The sequence below is a fragment of the Salvia splendens genome, chromosome 14 (assembly GCF_004379255.2).
Source record: "Salvia splendens isolate huo1 chromosome 14, SspV2, whole genome shotgun sequence".
In the NCBI taxonomy this organism is placed as follows: Eukaryota; Viridiplantae; Streptophyta; class Magnoliopsida; order Lamiales; family Lamiaceae; genus Salvia; species Salvia splendens.
Window position 1 is genome coordinate 18,729,246 of NC_056045.1, and position 15,095 is coordinate 18,744,340.

At 38.7% G+C, this 15,095-nt stretch overlaps 2 protein-coding genes across 2 annotated transcripts; one reads left to right on the top strand and one right to left on the bottom strand.

The window, feature by feature from the left end:
- Positions 1–1,136: 1,136 nt before the first annotated feature.
- LOC121766101 (26S proteasome non-ATPase regulatory subunit 6 homolog) lies at positions 1,137–4,851 on the bottom strand. Its single transcript, XM_042162443.1, has 8 exons — positions 4,584–4,851; positions 4,374–4,488; positions 3,444–3,534; positions 3,225–3,370; positions 2,910–3,129; positions 1,888–1,996; positions 1,587–1,755; positions 1,137–1,504 (listed from the first exon to the last, which is right to left on the bottom strand). Exons 1-8 carry the CDS (start codon positions 4,714–4,716, stop codon positions 1,330–1,332), a joined length of 1,158 nt encoding a protein of 385 aa, XP_042018377.1. The 5' UTR covers positions 4,717–4,851; the 3' UTR covers positions 1,137–1,329.
- A 119-nt stretch (positions 4,852–4,970) lies between these two features.
- On the top strand, positions 4,971–9,494 carry LOC121766102 (elongator complex protein 3-like). The gene is made up of 5 exons (XM_042162444.1): positions 4,971–5,323; positions 7,219–7,288; positions 7,970–8,142; positions 8,439–8,517; positions 9,105–9,494. The coding sequence occupies exons 1-5, from the start codon at positions 4,977–4,979 to the stop codon at positions 9,414–9,416; spliced, it is 981 nt and encodes a 326-aa protein (XP_042018378.1). The 5' UTR covers positions 4,971–4,976; the 3' UTR covers positions 9,417–9,494.
- The last annotated feature ends 5,601 nt before the right edge of the window (positions 9,495–15,095 follow it).

Genomic DNA, 15,095 nt, shown 5'->3' on the forward strand with positions numbered 1-15,095 from the left:
ACCCACCACCGATGATTGCCAACGGTTGCTTCGTCTTCACGAATCAGTCCATAGCTTTCCCGGAATGCTTGGCAGCATTGACTGCATGCATTGGAGGTGGAAGAATTGCCCGACTGCTTGGAGGGGGCAACACTTAAGCGGTCACAAAGGCGGCGGCCCAACACTTATCCTTGAGGCGGTCGCCGACTCTCGCCTATGGATTTGGCATGCATATTTCGGCGTTGCCGGATCCAACAACGACTTGAACGTGCTCTATTCTTCACCACTCTTCAATGATGTGATGAATGGTGTAGCACCGGCGATCGACTTCACCATCAACGGAAATACATACCGCATGGGTTACTATCTCGCCGATGGTATCTACCCAAGGTGGTCGACGTTCGTGAAGACGCTCCACAACCCGCACGACCCGAGACGAGTTCTTTTTGCGCAGCGTCAAGAGTCAGCGCGGAAGGACGTCGAAAGAGCCTTCGGGGTCCTTCAAGCTCGATTCAACATTGTGAAGGCCCCGGCTCGGCTGTGGTACGTGAATAATATCGCCGACATCATGTTCACGTGTATTATATTACACAACATGATTATAGCCGACGAAGGGCCGAGGGCGGCTAGCTTCTACGACGAGGACGAAGCCGGAAGCTCAACAACGAGGTCTCCCCCACGCCGAAGCGAGCATACGACGGTTGGCCAGAGGATCGAGACAAGACACACAATGCGCGATACTCGAATCCACAATCAACTACAAGAAGACCTAATCAACCACATGTGGGCGAAATTCGGCAACGAGTAGTGGTTTTTTTAATTTTTAGGATTTTAATTATGTAATTTTTAATTTTTAGGATTTTAATTATGTAATTTTTCATTTTTAGGATTTTAATTATGTAATGTTTAATTTTATTTGTCATTTGTAATATTTATTGTGGTTTTTAAATGAATTTTAATATTATGGAAATGTTATTGTTTAATTGAATTTTAAATTAATTGTGCTCGTCCTTGCGGAAGAGCACAGTTGTGGGTGTTGTGCTCTTGCCAGAGAGCAGGCATGAATAGTACCGCCCGAGCCCACAACCGTTCCGCTGGCAAGAGCACGGTTGTGGATGCTCTTAGTTAGCAATTGATTAGAAATCTGAAACGACATCTTTTAAATCATAGATGCTCCAAGCATAAGTGACACTAATAATTAAATTTCCAGGAACAAAATCATTTCGGGAACTAGTGGCAAAGCAATGACGCTGAAAAACAAACATTAATCAAATGGGAGAGGGCTACATGTACTTTGAAATTTGACTAGTTTGAGTTGTAAACAGGGCAAATTATAATCATAAGCTAAGTTCAAAGATCAATAACACGTGACAGCTTCTGGATGCGGTTCAGGAGGAAATCCCCTTGCTTGATGGTAGACTGGTACAGAGCATTCTTTGCATCGGGCCGATTGGTTTCTAACACGCCCGCAACTTTGTCTATCTTGCAGTGTAGCTTCCCCGCTGCAATGAACCGAGACAGCTCCCTACGAAAAACTAACACATTTAACATATTGCTCAAACCTATAAAGTTGCTCATTCACATCATGGAGGAGTTTAAGCGCTTACACGTCTATGAAATCCACTGTCACGCCAAATGATTTTGCCATAGCTTCAATGGTAACACTCTTGTAGGATTCCAAGAACTGTGAGTACACAACACTTCTTATCTCCCTCATGTAGTACCGGAAGTGCGGGTGCAAATAGCGGTCCAACTTAATGTGCTTGGTTAAGCCAGCTGAATAACCAAAATATGCTAAATATAATTAGCAGAGCTAAACATGTATAAGATCGTATACGCCCTCTGATCAAAGCAGCACAATAAGCAGTTGCTACAAGAACAAGGACCCTGCTTGAAGGGGGTACTTACCGAAAGCGATAAAGAATGATTTATACTGGCAATCATATAAAGAGTTCAGAAAGTCTGATAAGTATGGGATTTTGCCAATGACGGTCAGGATCTCTGGTGCATCCACCACCTGCCACATATCCAACCACAAAAGAAGTTGATCGATTAGCAACACGGTGGTTGGGGAAGGGGATGGAAAATTTTATGGAGATAGGAGAGCTTTTTGGACAACAGATTTAATAATTCAACTATGAAAAGCATCCAAAAGCTAATTAATCCTTCACATAAATGGTCCTGCCATGCAGTAATGCATTCAAAGAAGGCACACCACCAACTCGTGTCTCCATATATAAGGTACGTACCAAAAATATTAAATGAAAACATTGCAGATGAAAATTAGCCAGAATTTGCAGCTAATCTTAATGACCCACTGTTAAACATCATTTTTTAAAATGAGTATAGAATTGGAACCAATAAAAAATCGTCCTTATTAAACTAAATTATAAACTTTATAGCATCTATTATTCTCCCAACCACAAAATAAATCAAGAAAGCATCCGTATAATTATTCGACCAATTTTTGCGGAGAGTGTGGTAGACCAGGCATCATTATTGACAATGAAAGCAATATCACACTTAAGATAGCAATAACATGATCTATCTATCCTCATTTACTTTCCATGGTCCAACGGTCCAATCAGATGTTTGTAAAATAAAAATGAAATTATATTGATGCATTCAACTCTTACTAATAATGTTTGACCATTCATAAGTATATTATGGACAATAGTACCTGGAATTTCAAACTTGATCGAGTCCAAGTAATCTGATGTATCAGTTTAATACTCTTTTTTTCCAATTCAGTACGAGGAGTTACATTTTTTCGAATTTAAATTATTCACATTTTCTTCTACTTACGGCTACGCATTGATTAGAGCATCCATACGTAGGTACTAGGTTGCACATCAGCAAAAATGTGAGGCAAACCAAGGCAAGTTTGTGATCTAGTGAAAACAATACCAAGTTTAAGAAAAATAGCAAACCTTCCGTTTTAGTGAAACTCTATCCAATGATATGATGCTCGTAAGACCAGTATAAAATATGAAGGTGTCGTAGGGGAAGAGCTCATAAGTTGTAAAAGTCGAAATAGAATCAAGGAAAAGATCAGCTGCTTTCTTGAAATTGCGAGTGGACATGCAATATAAACCCTCATACACCTTCAAACGGTTCTTCCTTTCCCAATCACCACCCTCCTCAAACAATCTGAAAGGTTAAAAGTCAAAATCAGTGCTCAACCTCTGTGTACAAAAAAAAAGGGTTGGGAAAATTTATCCACAGCAACAGAAACCGATGTTTACTTCTTAGCTTTGTCAATGCTTTTGGAGATAAGATCAAAGTCCATGTGAAAGAAACCAATTTGTAGTGTGTAGAATACCAAATCCATCTTTTGTCCAACTGCAACAGTCTTGCCCTCTGTTATTTTAAGTTGTTCCAGTGCCTTTTCCTGGATATGAAGGATTGTAGAAGGATTTCATATGGAAAAAAGAACTGGAAAACAAAGGGTTTTGTTGTGTTACCTTGTCACCAATTCGAATGTAAAACAATGATTTGGCCAAATGAGCTTCCCTGACTTCACTTTCACCCAAGTTCTCTTCTGCGTCAGCAATCCTACATGAAATCACAGTGATTAAAATTAAGGAAATAGCCCACTCAATATGTTGAACTCTAGATGGTCTAGATGATAACCAATCATATTTCCACATATCAATGAATTTAAAAGGTGAACAAATAATAAAATGAGGATATAAGAAGTTTTGGCAAAATAAAGTAAACTGTATTCAGTAAACCATTGTGGATTGAGGAATACAACTCTAAAGTACATGTAGCAGCACTATATATAGGCCTTGCAATCATCATTCATCAAGTCCCTTTACTAAGTACTTACTGTTCACAAACCAGAATTTAGAGCATCTAGAGCTCATGACTAATGAGGATAACTTATCACAAAATTATTAAATATGACAATATGGAGATTTTTAAGGAACTATGTAACACGGAGATATCAATTAGATTCAGAAACTAACTCCGAAGACTAATTTTATAAACCCGCGCTAGCAGTCTAGCACTACCTGCATAAGTTGCAACTCTAAAAGACGACCATTCAGTAGCATCATATACAATCCATCTTGGCTTATGGCAATCCTCAATAAGCTCTAAAAATGAATCATAGCTCAATTTTCTGTCCAAAAAGTTGCACTATTAAAATTTATTTGACTAACACCAAAAGCAAAAACAACAGTTGAATCAACAAGGAGAAAGAACTTTCAGACATTGGACGTTGCAGCAAGTACAATAGAAAGGCACTTATGGAGGAAATTGTAACGAAAGCAGCAGAACAAAAAGGATGAATTCATAGACATAGACTTCACATTATCGAGTAGCATAAGTCACAGAGATCACATAACGCAGTTGCAACTCAATATTAGTTCATGAAAAGCAGAACTGACTTCTCTTCGAGCTTCTTCAATTCATCATCGATCTTGGAGCGCATCGAGTCAAGTGCCTTCTGATCCAAATCCAAAACCTTGCTGGCAACTAGGGTTTCGTACAATGGAGCCATATCTACCAAAACAAAACAATTCCTCCACAATGAAGCTCCGCGATCAAACTAATAGCTGTTAATAGAAGAATGAATTGCAGAGAAATGGCCCAATTACCATTGGCAACGATGAATTTGAAGACCTCATCACGGAGGCGCACTTTTTCAATGTCGTCGACGTCGTTCTGAGTAAGCAGGAATAGATTGTTGGCGAGCACAAGCTGTGGCTGCTGAACTCCTTCACCTTCCATTGCCGACCTTTTCCTTGCTTCTTTCAGTCAGAGAGAGAGATGGAGAGTTTTCTTGAGGAAGGAGGCAGCAATACAGAGAGGAGAGAGAGAATGATGGGAATTTCAATTTTGGGCACTTTTTTTTAACACGATTTATTCAGCATTTAAATCAAAATTAATTATTCTCTCTTTTAAATAAATAAAAATGGTTTAGTAAAATCGGCCATGGACTCTCCGAAGAAGAAGCGCGCGTGAAAGCAATCGCGGAAATAGTATCCACGATGGTTGATCTCTCGCGAAAGGGGCAAGACGTGGACCTAAACGCTGTGAAATCGGCGGCGTGCAGGAAATACGGGCTCTCGAAGGCGCCGAAGCTCGTCGAGATGATAGCAACGTTGCCGGAATCGGAGAAGGAGGCGCTGCTGCCAAAACTCCGGGCTAAGCCAGTTCGCACGGCGTCTGGGATTGCCGTGGTGGCCGTAATGTCGAAGCCTCACCGCTGCCCGAATATTGCAACCACGGGGAATATATGCGTGTATTGCCCGGGCGGCCCCGATTCCGATTTCGAATACAGCACGCAGAGTTATACTGGATATGAGCCTACTAGAATGAGAGCTATTAGGGCTAGGTAAATTATCTTCTTTTCCACTTGTAATGTATAATACTTGCTTTAGAAGACGTTTACTTTGGGTGATAGATTGGATTGGAAATGAATAGGATTGTTTATTTACAGGATTACTTGATCAGACAAGGTCAAAATTGTTTACTCCTCATCGGAAAAGATGAGCATAGGCACTGCTTCTGGGGTTGTGATTTAACTATATCATTTTCGTTTCTGTGATAAAAATGAATACTTTCCTCTAGTTTAGAAAGATTGTACCTTGGAAAGTGTGTTGGACATGTTTGAGATTTAGCTTTTTTACTTTAGCATGTCTCATCAGGTGAAATTCATCCCGATGTAATTTAGGACATGCTACTAGTAAGCCATAGTGGGCCAAGTGCCCCTGACAATGCTGATAAGAGCATCTCCAGTAGGCGGATGTCCCACTCGGACATCCACTAGGACATCCCAAAAACACCTCCTGCCACGTTACTAGGACTTCCCATCCCACTGCTACGTCACTAGGACATCCCCTGCACAATCCGCCCTTCCCTTCGCCCGCACGTCCGAGGACACCCGACGTCCTCACGGGACGTCCGTATCCGACCTTCGACGCCACAATGGCGGACGTCCCGGTCGCCAGTCGCGGACGTCCGACCGGACGTCCGCCATTGGAGATGCTCTAAGGTCCTTGGTCATAGGCTCTGAACTCCTCATATTTGGTCATGAACTCATGATTCAATTGCTGATTACTCCAAGGGTGCACATAGAAGGTTTGAATTTCTGTAGAACTATCTTAAAATTGGTTCTCGTTGGTTCAAACTTCAAGGCATTTGATGATGTTCAGACTACTTGTCTACTTAGGGGGTGTTCGGTTTGCAAGATTGTATCCCAGGAGTGAATATGTAGTGTGTTTGGTTCATGAGATAACTCAATCCTAGATGAATAAAATCATGAGATAATTAGTCATAGCTAACCCATATGATTAAAATAATCTTATAACTCAATCCTAGATTATATCTTAGTATTATTTTATTTAGGAAACCGAACACCACCTTACTAAATACCAATTAATTGGTCTTGACTCATGGTTCCATCTTTAACTAGTGCTCTTTTTCACCACAATAAGTATCATTTTCCCTTATAGTTTAGTTTGATGAAAAGTGGGTTTCATTATGTAGCCCTCTAGCTTCATCTATCTTCACATTCTATTAGTTTCCTGGATTATACCATTGACATGACTAAGCTTAAAAAAGCAATCCCTACTATCCCAATAGCAAAGCTACTAGGATTGGCTGCTAAAGAGTAAAGAGCATGATGTTTTTGTAGAATTGGCAGATCTTCAAGTAGTTTGATAAACTAAGAAACAAGATTATGATCTCTAAGATGTTTATAATTCCAGATTATTCTACAATCCTTTATCTTAATTTAATCGTTCTTTGTTTAAACATGGGCACATCTAACTGGGTTCTACACTGGAAATGTTGTTATAAAGTACTATGATTCTTGTTTTTGTATTACAAATTCCATTTGTAAACTTTTGGGATTTTAATTTTGTAGATAAATCCTCTGCAAGGAATAAAGTTACTGAAGGATTGATTTAGTATGACTGTATGAGGAATCTGTATCATTGATCTTAAGTGATGCTTCTTCTATGTTTACTCCTTTTTTATTCAATTTGGCATTTTATCTTGCAACTCTGTGATTCTATTTTGATATAGATCTTGGATTTTAGTCCTTACGAAAATAGGAAATAGTGGCCTAAGAAGATACTTGACAATCTTTGCTCAACCCATCTGTATTTGATTTGGAATTTTATCAGTTATTATATTACTTTCTAAAAACATGGCTTTCAGTTCCTGAATATGGTGGGATGTACATCAGAAATTTGAATAATTTTTTATTATTTTCTGGTGATTTAGATACAACCCATATGTCCAGGCAAGAAGCAGGATCGACCAGCTTAAGAGATTGGGTCACAGTGTTGACAAGGTCAGTGTTGTCAAAGTGTCGCTCGGGTCGCCCGGGTCGCCTGGGTCGAAACCATCACCGTTGGGTCGAGTGGGTCGCCTGGGTCGCCCTAAATATATGCTATCTCTGATTTTCTCAAATCTCTCACATGTTTTCTGACTTTCTGAATCACAATTCTCTATATATATGCATGCACCACATCAAACTTTTCAAACCTACTTTCTACACTTTAGAATTCGGCCTCTTCACTCCTAAACAAATAAACAATTCAAAGATCTTTTGCTGTCACCCTTCATATATTCCTTTGTTTTGATATTTTCAGACAATGGTATCAATTATTTATTATGTTATGACTTATGAATTGTTTTGGTATTTTGATCATTTCTATTTTCCACTTTATCTCTATTCACATGAATTGCGTCTACATTTATATTATTTGATATATTATAAACATTAGAGCAATATATTTATTTTATTTAATATTAAAAGGCAAAACAATTAGCCTAGATTTGTGGGTCTCTCGACCCTGTCGACTCGTCGACCCGCGACCCGAATTTTTACCTCATCGACCCGATGCGCCCCGCGACCCTAACAACACTGGACAAGGTTTGCTTTTTTCTGCGGAGGCTTATTCCTACACAGATTTAATCCACATGGGAAAAATTCCTAGAATTAAATTGTTATGATGTGTTAATCATACAGGTCGAGTTCATCTTGATGGGTGGTACTTTTATGTCATTGCCTGCAGAGTACCGTGATTATTTTACCAGGAATCTCCATGATGCTTTATCGGGGCACACTTCTGCTAATGTTGAAGAAGCTGTATCTTACTCCGAGCACAGTGCAATAAAGTGTATTGGGATGACAATTGAGACGTAAGTCACAAATGAGATTTTCTTTTTTAGAATCTTAGATGCGACCTTGGTTAAATTGGTTTGTAGATTTTCCCCAAGTGCACACCAGTTTCTAGCATTTTTTTTCTTATGGAGACACATTTGCTGAGCAAGATGTTGGTTTTACTTCTGATCCGTTGAAATTTTAATGTCTGTATTGACGAAACAAAAACAAGCTTCACTATTCCTTATATAAATGGGTCGTCTCAGTTCTAAAGTCATTTGACTTCTCTCGTTCCTGTAATTGACTGCTGCTTATTTCTATTTTATATTTTAAGGCGGCCAGACTATTATTGCCTGGGACCACATGCTAACGAGGGGTGGGAAACTTTTCTTTCATATGAAGACACTCGCCAGGTGCGCGACTGACCATCAATTTTTTTCAATATAGTTTGAAGTAATTACACTTATTGAGGATACATGAGTGCGTGTTAGAACTGGATGTATCATTGTTCCCTAACTCAAATAGTTTAAGATGCCAACCACTTATTATTGTCATCCAACGAAGCAAATCCTTAACATTCTCAACACTTTCTTCTTCGAGTTCTTGCTCAAATTCATCTACAAGCCTCATTTCTTCATTTAGTTATGTATTACGATATGGTAGTTTTTGTTGTCATGCGCCTACTTATGAAAAGCAAATGTACAAAGACCATCTATTCATCTTTTTTAGTTTAAGGAATATCTAAGAACCTTAGCTCTCATCTTCAACTCATATGCCTGACACCAAGTTATTTGTTTTCAATGAGAAACATGATTACTTGCAATATACACTAGAAGCTTGAGTGATCTGCATAAAAAATAAAACTGGAGTAGCCATTTGTACTGTCAATTTAACTAGGGAAACATATATCGGTCCTAGCTGCTTTTTACTCGCCAAGAAATTTTCCCTCTAGCTTATTTTTCCGATGTAACTTACATGCCGTTGTGTATTGTTAATCCAGGATATACTTGTTGGGTTGCTGCGTTTGCGGAAATGTGGAAAGAATGTGACTTGCCCAGAGCTTATGGGGAAGTGTTCAATTGTCCGCGAATTGCATGTTTATGGGACTGCAGTTCCTGTTCATGGACGAGATGCTGATAAACTGCAGCATGAAGGTTATGGTACACTATTAATGGAGGAGGCAGAAGGAATTGCTACGAGGGAGCACAGATCGACAAAGATAGCTGTTATTTCAGGTGTAGGAACAAGGCATTACTATAGAAAATTGGGGTACGAGCTTGAAGGTCCGTACATGGTGAAATACCTCAAATGAAAAAACACTAGTGCAACGCAACACCGGGCTTTTGTTTGTGTTTGATATTGAAATATATATAGATATGGCTTGATGGAAGATGTATTTGTAAGCGATGCACAATGGCTCTCATGACTAGCGACAGAGATTCAGAGGCTAACCTTGATTTATTTACGGCTTCGAGAAGAGAAATGAAACACTAAGGCCACCCGCAACGCGTCAATCGGGTGGCCCATGTTTCGTTCCGCAGTGACGGAACCGGGGGCGGAACGCCTTGCAGCGTTTCGTCCCGTTGCCAGCCCGTCACGTTACACGTCCCGCCGCGACGAAACGCGGGACAGCTCGCCACGCGCCGAGGCGACGTGGCGCGCTCCCAGGCCACGCGTGATCCCACTCGCCGCCCCGCGAGTGGGCATCGTAACGGTGACGCAATAATTCATTTTTTAAAAAAATTCAGATTAAATAAAAAAAATAAATAAATAAATTATAAACGGTAATATTACCGTTTAAAGAGCCGTTTCACCTTTTTTTAATTTTTTTATTTTTTACTCTATAAATACTCTTATTTCATCCACATTTCACATACAGCTACACATCTATTCTTCTCAATTCATCTCTATTTCCTCTCCAATTTTCATCTAACATCTCATCACAAAATGTCCGGCGATGAAAACTCCGGCGGTGGTGGAGTTTGCCTTGCAGGAGGAGGCAACCCCGGCAGACGATGCAGGGGGGTCCTCCCGTGGGCGCCGTCGGCCGCAAGGGAGAAATGCGGCGAAGGCGGCTAGAGTGAGGAGGGGCCGAGCCGAACCAAGCCAGGCGGGCTCGGGCTCGGGGGATGCTCGAACTCCCTTATGGCCATGTACATGACCGCCACAATGGCGGACACTTCCCGCTTTATGCCCGCCCAGTACCAAGCATGGTGGAACGGAATTGTCTATATGACAGCACAACTTGGCCTTCCGCCTCCTACCGGCTTTAGTGCATCTCCACCGCCTTTGGGGGATGATTCGCCTGCGGATTAGTTTTTTTATTTTCTATAAAATTGTATTTTAAATTATGCCACGTTTATTTTTTTAGGATTTTAATTGTGTGTTTTTTTAATTTTTAACTTTTAAGTTGTATTTTTATTTTATGTTGTAATTTTATTTTATTTTGAATGAAGTGTGTTTTTATTAATTGAATTTGTTGGAAAAAAATAAAAAAATGAAATTGAATGAATAGTATTTAAGGGACGGAGGGCTGCAGGTTCCGTCCCTTAGTTAAGGGATGAAGTGAAAAAGTACAGTGGGGGCGGAAAATAGTGTTTTAAGGGACGGTATAGTGACAGCGTTGTGGATGGCCTAAGGTGATGTTCGGCTTACTAGATAAAATAGTACCAAAATATAATCTAGGATTCAGTCGTGAAATTATTTTAGTTGGATGAGTTGACTATGACTAATTATTATATGATTATTCATCTAGGATTGAGTTGTGAGATTCAATCTCATGAATCAAATCCACTACATGTTTAATAATATAATCTTGCAAACTGAACAACCCCTAAATATATTACAACAAATAGTAAGTTTGCAAGATTTAATAAACTCATATTTGTGTAAATTATGTTGATTGTTTGATTTGCGTAAAGTCAAGCTTTTTAGCTTGAATCCGTAATTTCTGATCAATAATATTACTATTGAGAACTTAACAGAGTTTGTTAAAAATGTGTTTAGAATACAAACTAAAACCAACTATACACCAAAATCCATTTTTGGTGTAAATATTATCTCCAACCATACATTAAACTCAAACAAATTTTTGGTGTTTGCTACGGATTTACATTAAATATGGGGTTACTGCAAAAATTATGAGATATTGCAAATCAGTCAATTATTATTTAATTGTGTGAAATAAAACACAGGAAAAAAAAATTACAATAACAAATGAAGATGCTCGATTTTAAAAGTATCTGACTTGACATGACACAAAAAATAAATAAAATGCTTCTCTAGACTTGCACTAGTTGATCAGTCGTGGGAACAAACGCAAATTTTGAGTCTTGAATTTTTTTCAATTTTATATCCATATCTTGGTATGCTTTTTTTTTTGTGTAATTGTGGTATTTTTAAATACGTTTTGATTTATATTTTAATTTCATCATAACATATGAAGTGTATATTAATTTTCAAGTTAGTGTATTTTTTTAATATAAAGTATGTTTAATGTACTCCCTCCGTCCGTGAAATGTTATCCAGTTTTACCATTTTTATCCGTCCTTGAAAAGATGTCCACTTTGCTTTTATTCTATTTTTGGTAAATGGTCCCCACTTTCCACTAACTTTTTACACTCACATTTTATTATAAAACCAATATATAAATGTAAGACCTTTATTCCACTAACTTTTTCAACTCACTTTTCTTCACATTTCTTAAAACTCGTGTCGAGTCAAACTTGGACAATATTTCATGGACGGAGGGAGTATATAATAAGAAATTTTATTTTATTATTTAATTTAATTTAAATTTTTGATATAATGTTGTGGGATTAATGTGTAATTTAAATAAGTATGTAGGTGTAATTGAAAAGGTATAAAAAGTAGGAGGATATGGAATATTCTTTTGAGTTTGAGTTTGGTGTAAATGATTGGAGTAAAATTACCTTTTGGTGTTAACATATATTCAAAAATGAATTTGAATTTAGTATAAATGGTTGGAGAAACATACTAAAAACGACCAAGAATCGGACATCGATTGACAGTTAGTGGATCCTCATAAGATAAACTCGTGCATAGATGGTTGATTGCCATAATCTAAATCAAACAATCAACATAATTTAGACAAATATGAGTTTATTAAATCTTGCAAACTTAAACTCTTGTGTAGTTGTGTGTCCTCATATAAGAAGAAGAAAATAATGAAGATAAACTCGTGCATAGATATTTGATTGCCATAATCCATCTTTTCAGGAATAAAAACAAATAAACTCGATGTTCTAATGACATAGCAAGAAACATAGATAATTACACATCACTTCGAATTGCTATCATTTTGTTGTCATGCCTGACAAGTAAATAAATGTGATTTTTCTTCTTTCTCTCTCTTAAGAAACTAAACTTGAATATTTTTACAGTATCGGATTGACACTAAGTTACTTGAGATGAACAGAAAGAAAAAAACTAAAAACACACAGATAAGTGAAGTAGCACAAGATCAAAAGCTAAAACTTAAAAGAAACTTGTAACAACCCTAAACTCAAGAAATAATTACGTAAAATGAAATATGAAACAGTTGTTAACAGAGAATATATTAAATCTCGAATACAAAAGAGCATGTGGATATGATGATTATATGAAAACTAGAACATAAATTAGTGAAGTGTTTGTTTGTAAGCAAATGGATCGGAGACTTGAAACATATGGCGGTCGGTGGAAAGAGTGGAGATCTGATCTGGTTCGCTTCGAGAGTCTTCCTAACTTGCTAGCCTAAGGAGCACTAGTTGGCCTTTCAACTTGTCTGTTAGAATTCTAGGAATGAAAGAGTAAAACACTATTCTAATGAGAACACTACTTTTTTCTTTATGCTCTTACTCAGGCTCATAATTTGCTGCATCATGTACCTCCTTTCTCTCGTCGAGATCACTCTTCTTTGCCTCTTGGCATCTCAGCTCGCTCGACTTGGGGCTCCTTCCGAAAATGTCTCACATCATATGATTGATGTTTTGCCTTCATCCTGAGTCATTTGGCACCTAAACGTGCAAATTAACTCAATTTTGAACTTAAAACTACCTCAAAATGACTATGAATAGCACTGATCAGGAGGTTTAAGATAGATCTCACTTCCCCAATTGCTCGTCGGAAGGCTTAGAATATAGTGGAGCTAGGATCGCACACACACACTGTTAAGGGTGTTCTCCCCTAACAAGGTTTCGACGTCGACGAGAGATCGATGGCGAGAAGATAACAATGGACGTTTCGGGCTTTCCCCGGGATCAGCTCCAAACTAGGGTTTACGAAAAAATAAAGAAGACGGAAAAAGTAGGAAAAATATGTTATTTGTTGATTGAATAGGAAGAATACAATGCCTCCTATTTATAAGGCTACCTTAACTTAGAGAACAAGAAAATAAAGATCCTAATAATATATGAGAAATATATGTTAAATCAACACTAAACTAAATAATAGAGATATGAGGATATTCGTAGAGATATTCTCGTATCAACTCCCCCACGGTTAAAATCCACCTTGTCCTCAAGGTGGGAACCACGACACAATGATGAACATCGCGAACAGAAGCTTTGGCGAGGCCTCCCCTCCTAGATCAAATGCACCAGATTGTTGTTTCGCGCATAACGTGATAGTTGAATGCCTCCATTCAGCCGCCTTAGCACTGACACCATTGTATACTTTACCAACCGTAAGATTCCAGAGTCCTCCTATAGCCTCTTCGGCAACCAATTTCCTTGCAAATCCTGCAAGCTGGACAATAACACAGGTGCCTATTTCCTTCGCCACATAAACATCAGTCTTAATGAGTTTCTTTTCAGTATCCTTCGACATGGCAAGCTCCTGTACATATGCATTTCCATCAACAACGTAATCATAAAGGATTTGTCCCCATGCCACCTCAAATGGAACCTGCCACCCTTTTTCAAGATATAGTTTTTTATTGGACCACTCAAATAAACATCTGCTTTATCGAAAGGCTCTAGTTGCATTGTTATCAAGAATGCGCTCATCAGAAGTGGTGCTCCAATTGGAAAGTTGAAATCAAGTTCACCAATTGTGTTGACAAAAGTGTGAGTATGATTCTTCACCAACAAATTAGAACAACATCGACACATCGAATATCCTTTAAGAGTTCTAACATATGTCTCAATCCTTTCGTGAGATCGTTTGCAACCGCTACAACTATATTTGCATGACTCCCAATCTGCCTCATCAGTTTTATAGCTCCATTTAACAACAAAATCTCCACTTGTTTCGTGCTCACACAGTACTAGAACAGGAGGTGATGTCTTCTGAAAACATCTGAGAAGGTAAATGCTTGTTGCCTCTTGCTTGACACATTCAACTTCTTGAATCCCATTCGAATTTGCCGCACCAGTCCATCCTACATTGACCATGACAGGGTTTAAAATTGCACTTCTTGCAAAATTCTGAACCTCTTTGAGCAAGGTGGTGTAAAACAAACAATTCCGTCTGTGGCCCTTTAAGTGATAAAAAACGTCTCTAAAACCATGTTCAATAACCCGATCCTCCAAAACGGCCAGGTCGAAAGCATTGCCCACTGAAACCACCTTTGCTAGCTGCGTGCCTTCATCCAACACATATGCCAATTCATACTTGGGAAAGGAAAGTCGAGAAACGTCTAACTCCGGCATGACATCCCCCGCTTTCAATCCAGCATTAGCAATGCTCTCGGTCTTCTCCTTGGGCAGACATTTACAACTCGTATCTAACTCCAATAGCCTACCACCCTCATCTGTAGCAGACTGTAAATCATGAACCCCTTGCAACCCAAATTGAAGATTGGATGAACCATGGTGTGTGACTATTGCGAGAGTGAATGGTGACTTATGTCTATCCATATCGTGCTTCCTATTATTCAGCCCCAAAACAGAGAGCATGTCTAAACATCCTTGAATCCCCAAACACGACTGTGGTGACGACGTGTCCTTGCACGGAGGGATTAACCGAGCATCGGCGTCGAGCCTTGTTG

Excerpts from the sequence above, each read along its gene's own strand:
- LOC121766102 (XM_042162444.1), top strand. The coding sequence starts at position 4,977 with ATGGTTGATCTCTCGCGAAAGGGGCAAGACGTGGACCTAAACGCTGTG. Across the intron at positions 8,143-8,438 it reads ATTGGGATGACAATTGAGAC|GCGGCCAGACTATTATTGCC; the intron begins GTAAGTCACAAA and ends TTATATTTTAAG. Across the intron at positions 8,518-9,104 it reads CATATGAAGACACTCGCCAG|GATATACTTGTTGGGTTGCT; the intron begins GTGCGCGACTGA and ends TTGTTAATCCAG.
- LOC121766101 (XM_042162443.1), bottom strand. The coding sequence starts at position 4,716 with ATGGAAGGTGAAGGAGTTCAGCAGCCACAGCTTGTGCTCGCCAACAAT. Across the intron at positions 3,535-4,373 it reads TTGAAGAAGCTCGAAGAGAA|GATTGCTGACGCAGAAGAGA; the intron begins GTCAGTTCTGCT and ends GATTTCATGTAG. Across the intron at positions 3,371-3,443 it reads ACATTCGAATTGGTGACAAG|GAAAAGGCACTGGAACAACT; the intron begins GTAACACAACAA and ends CTTCATATCCAG.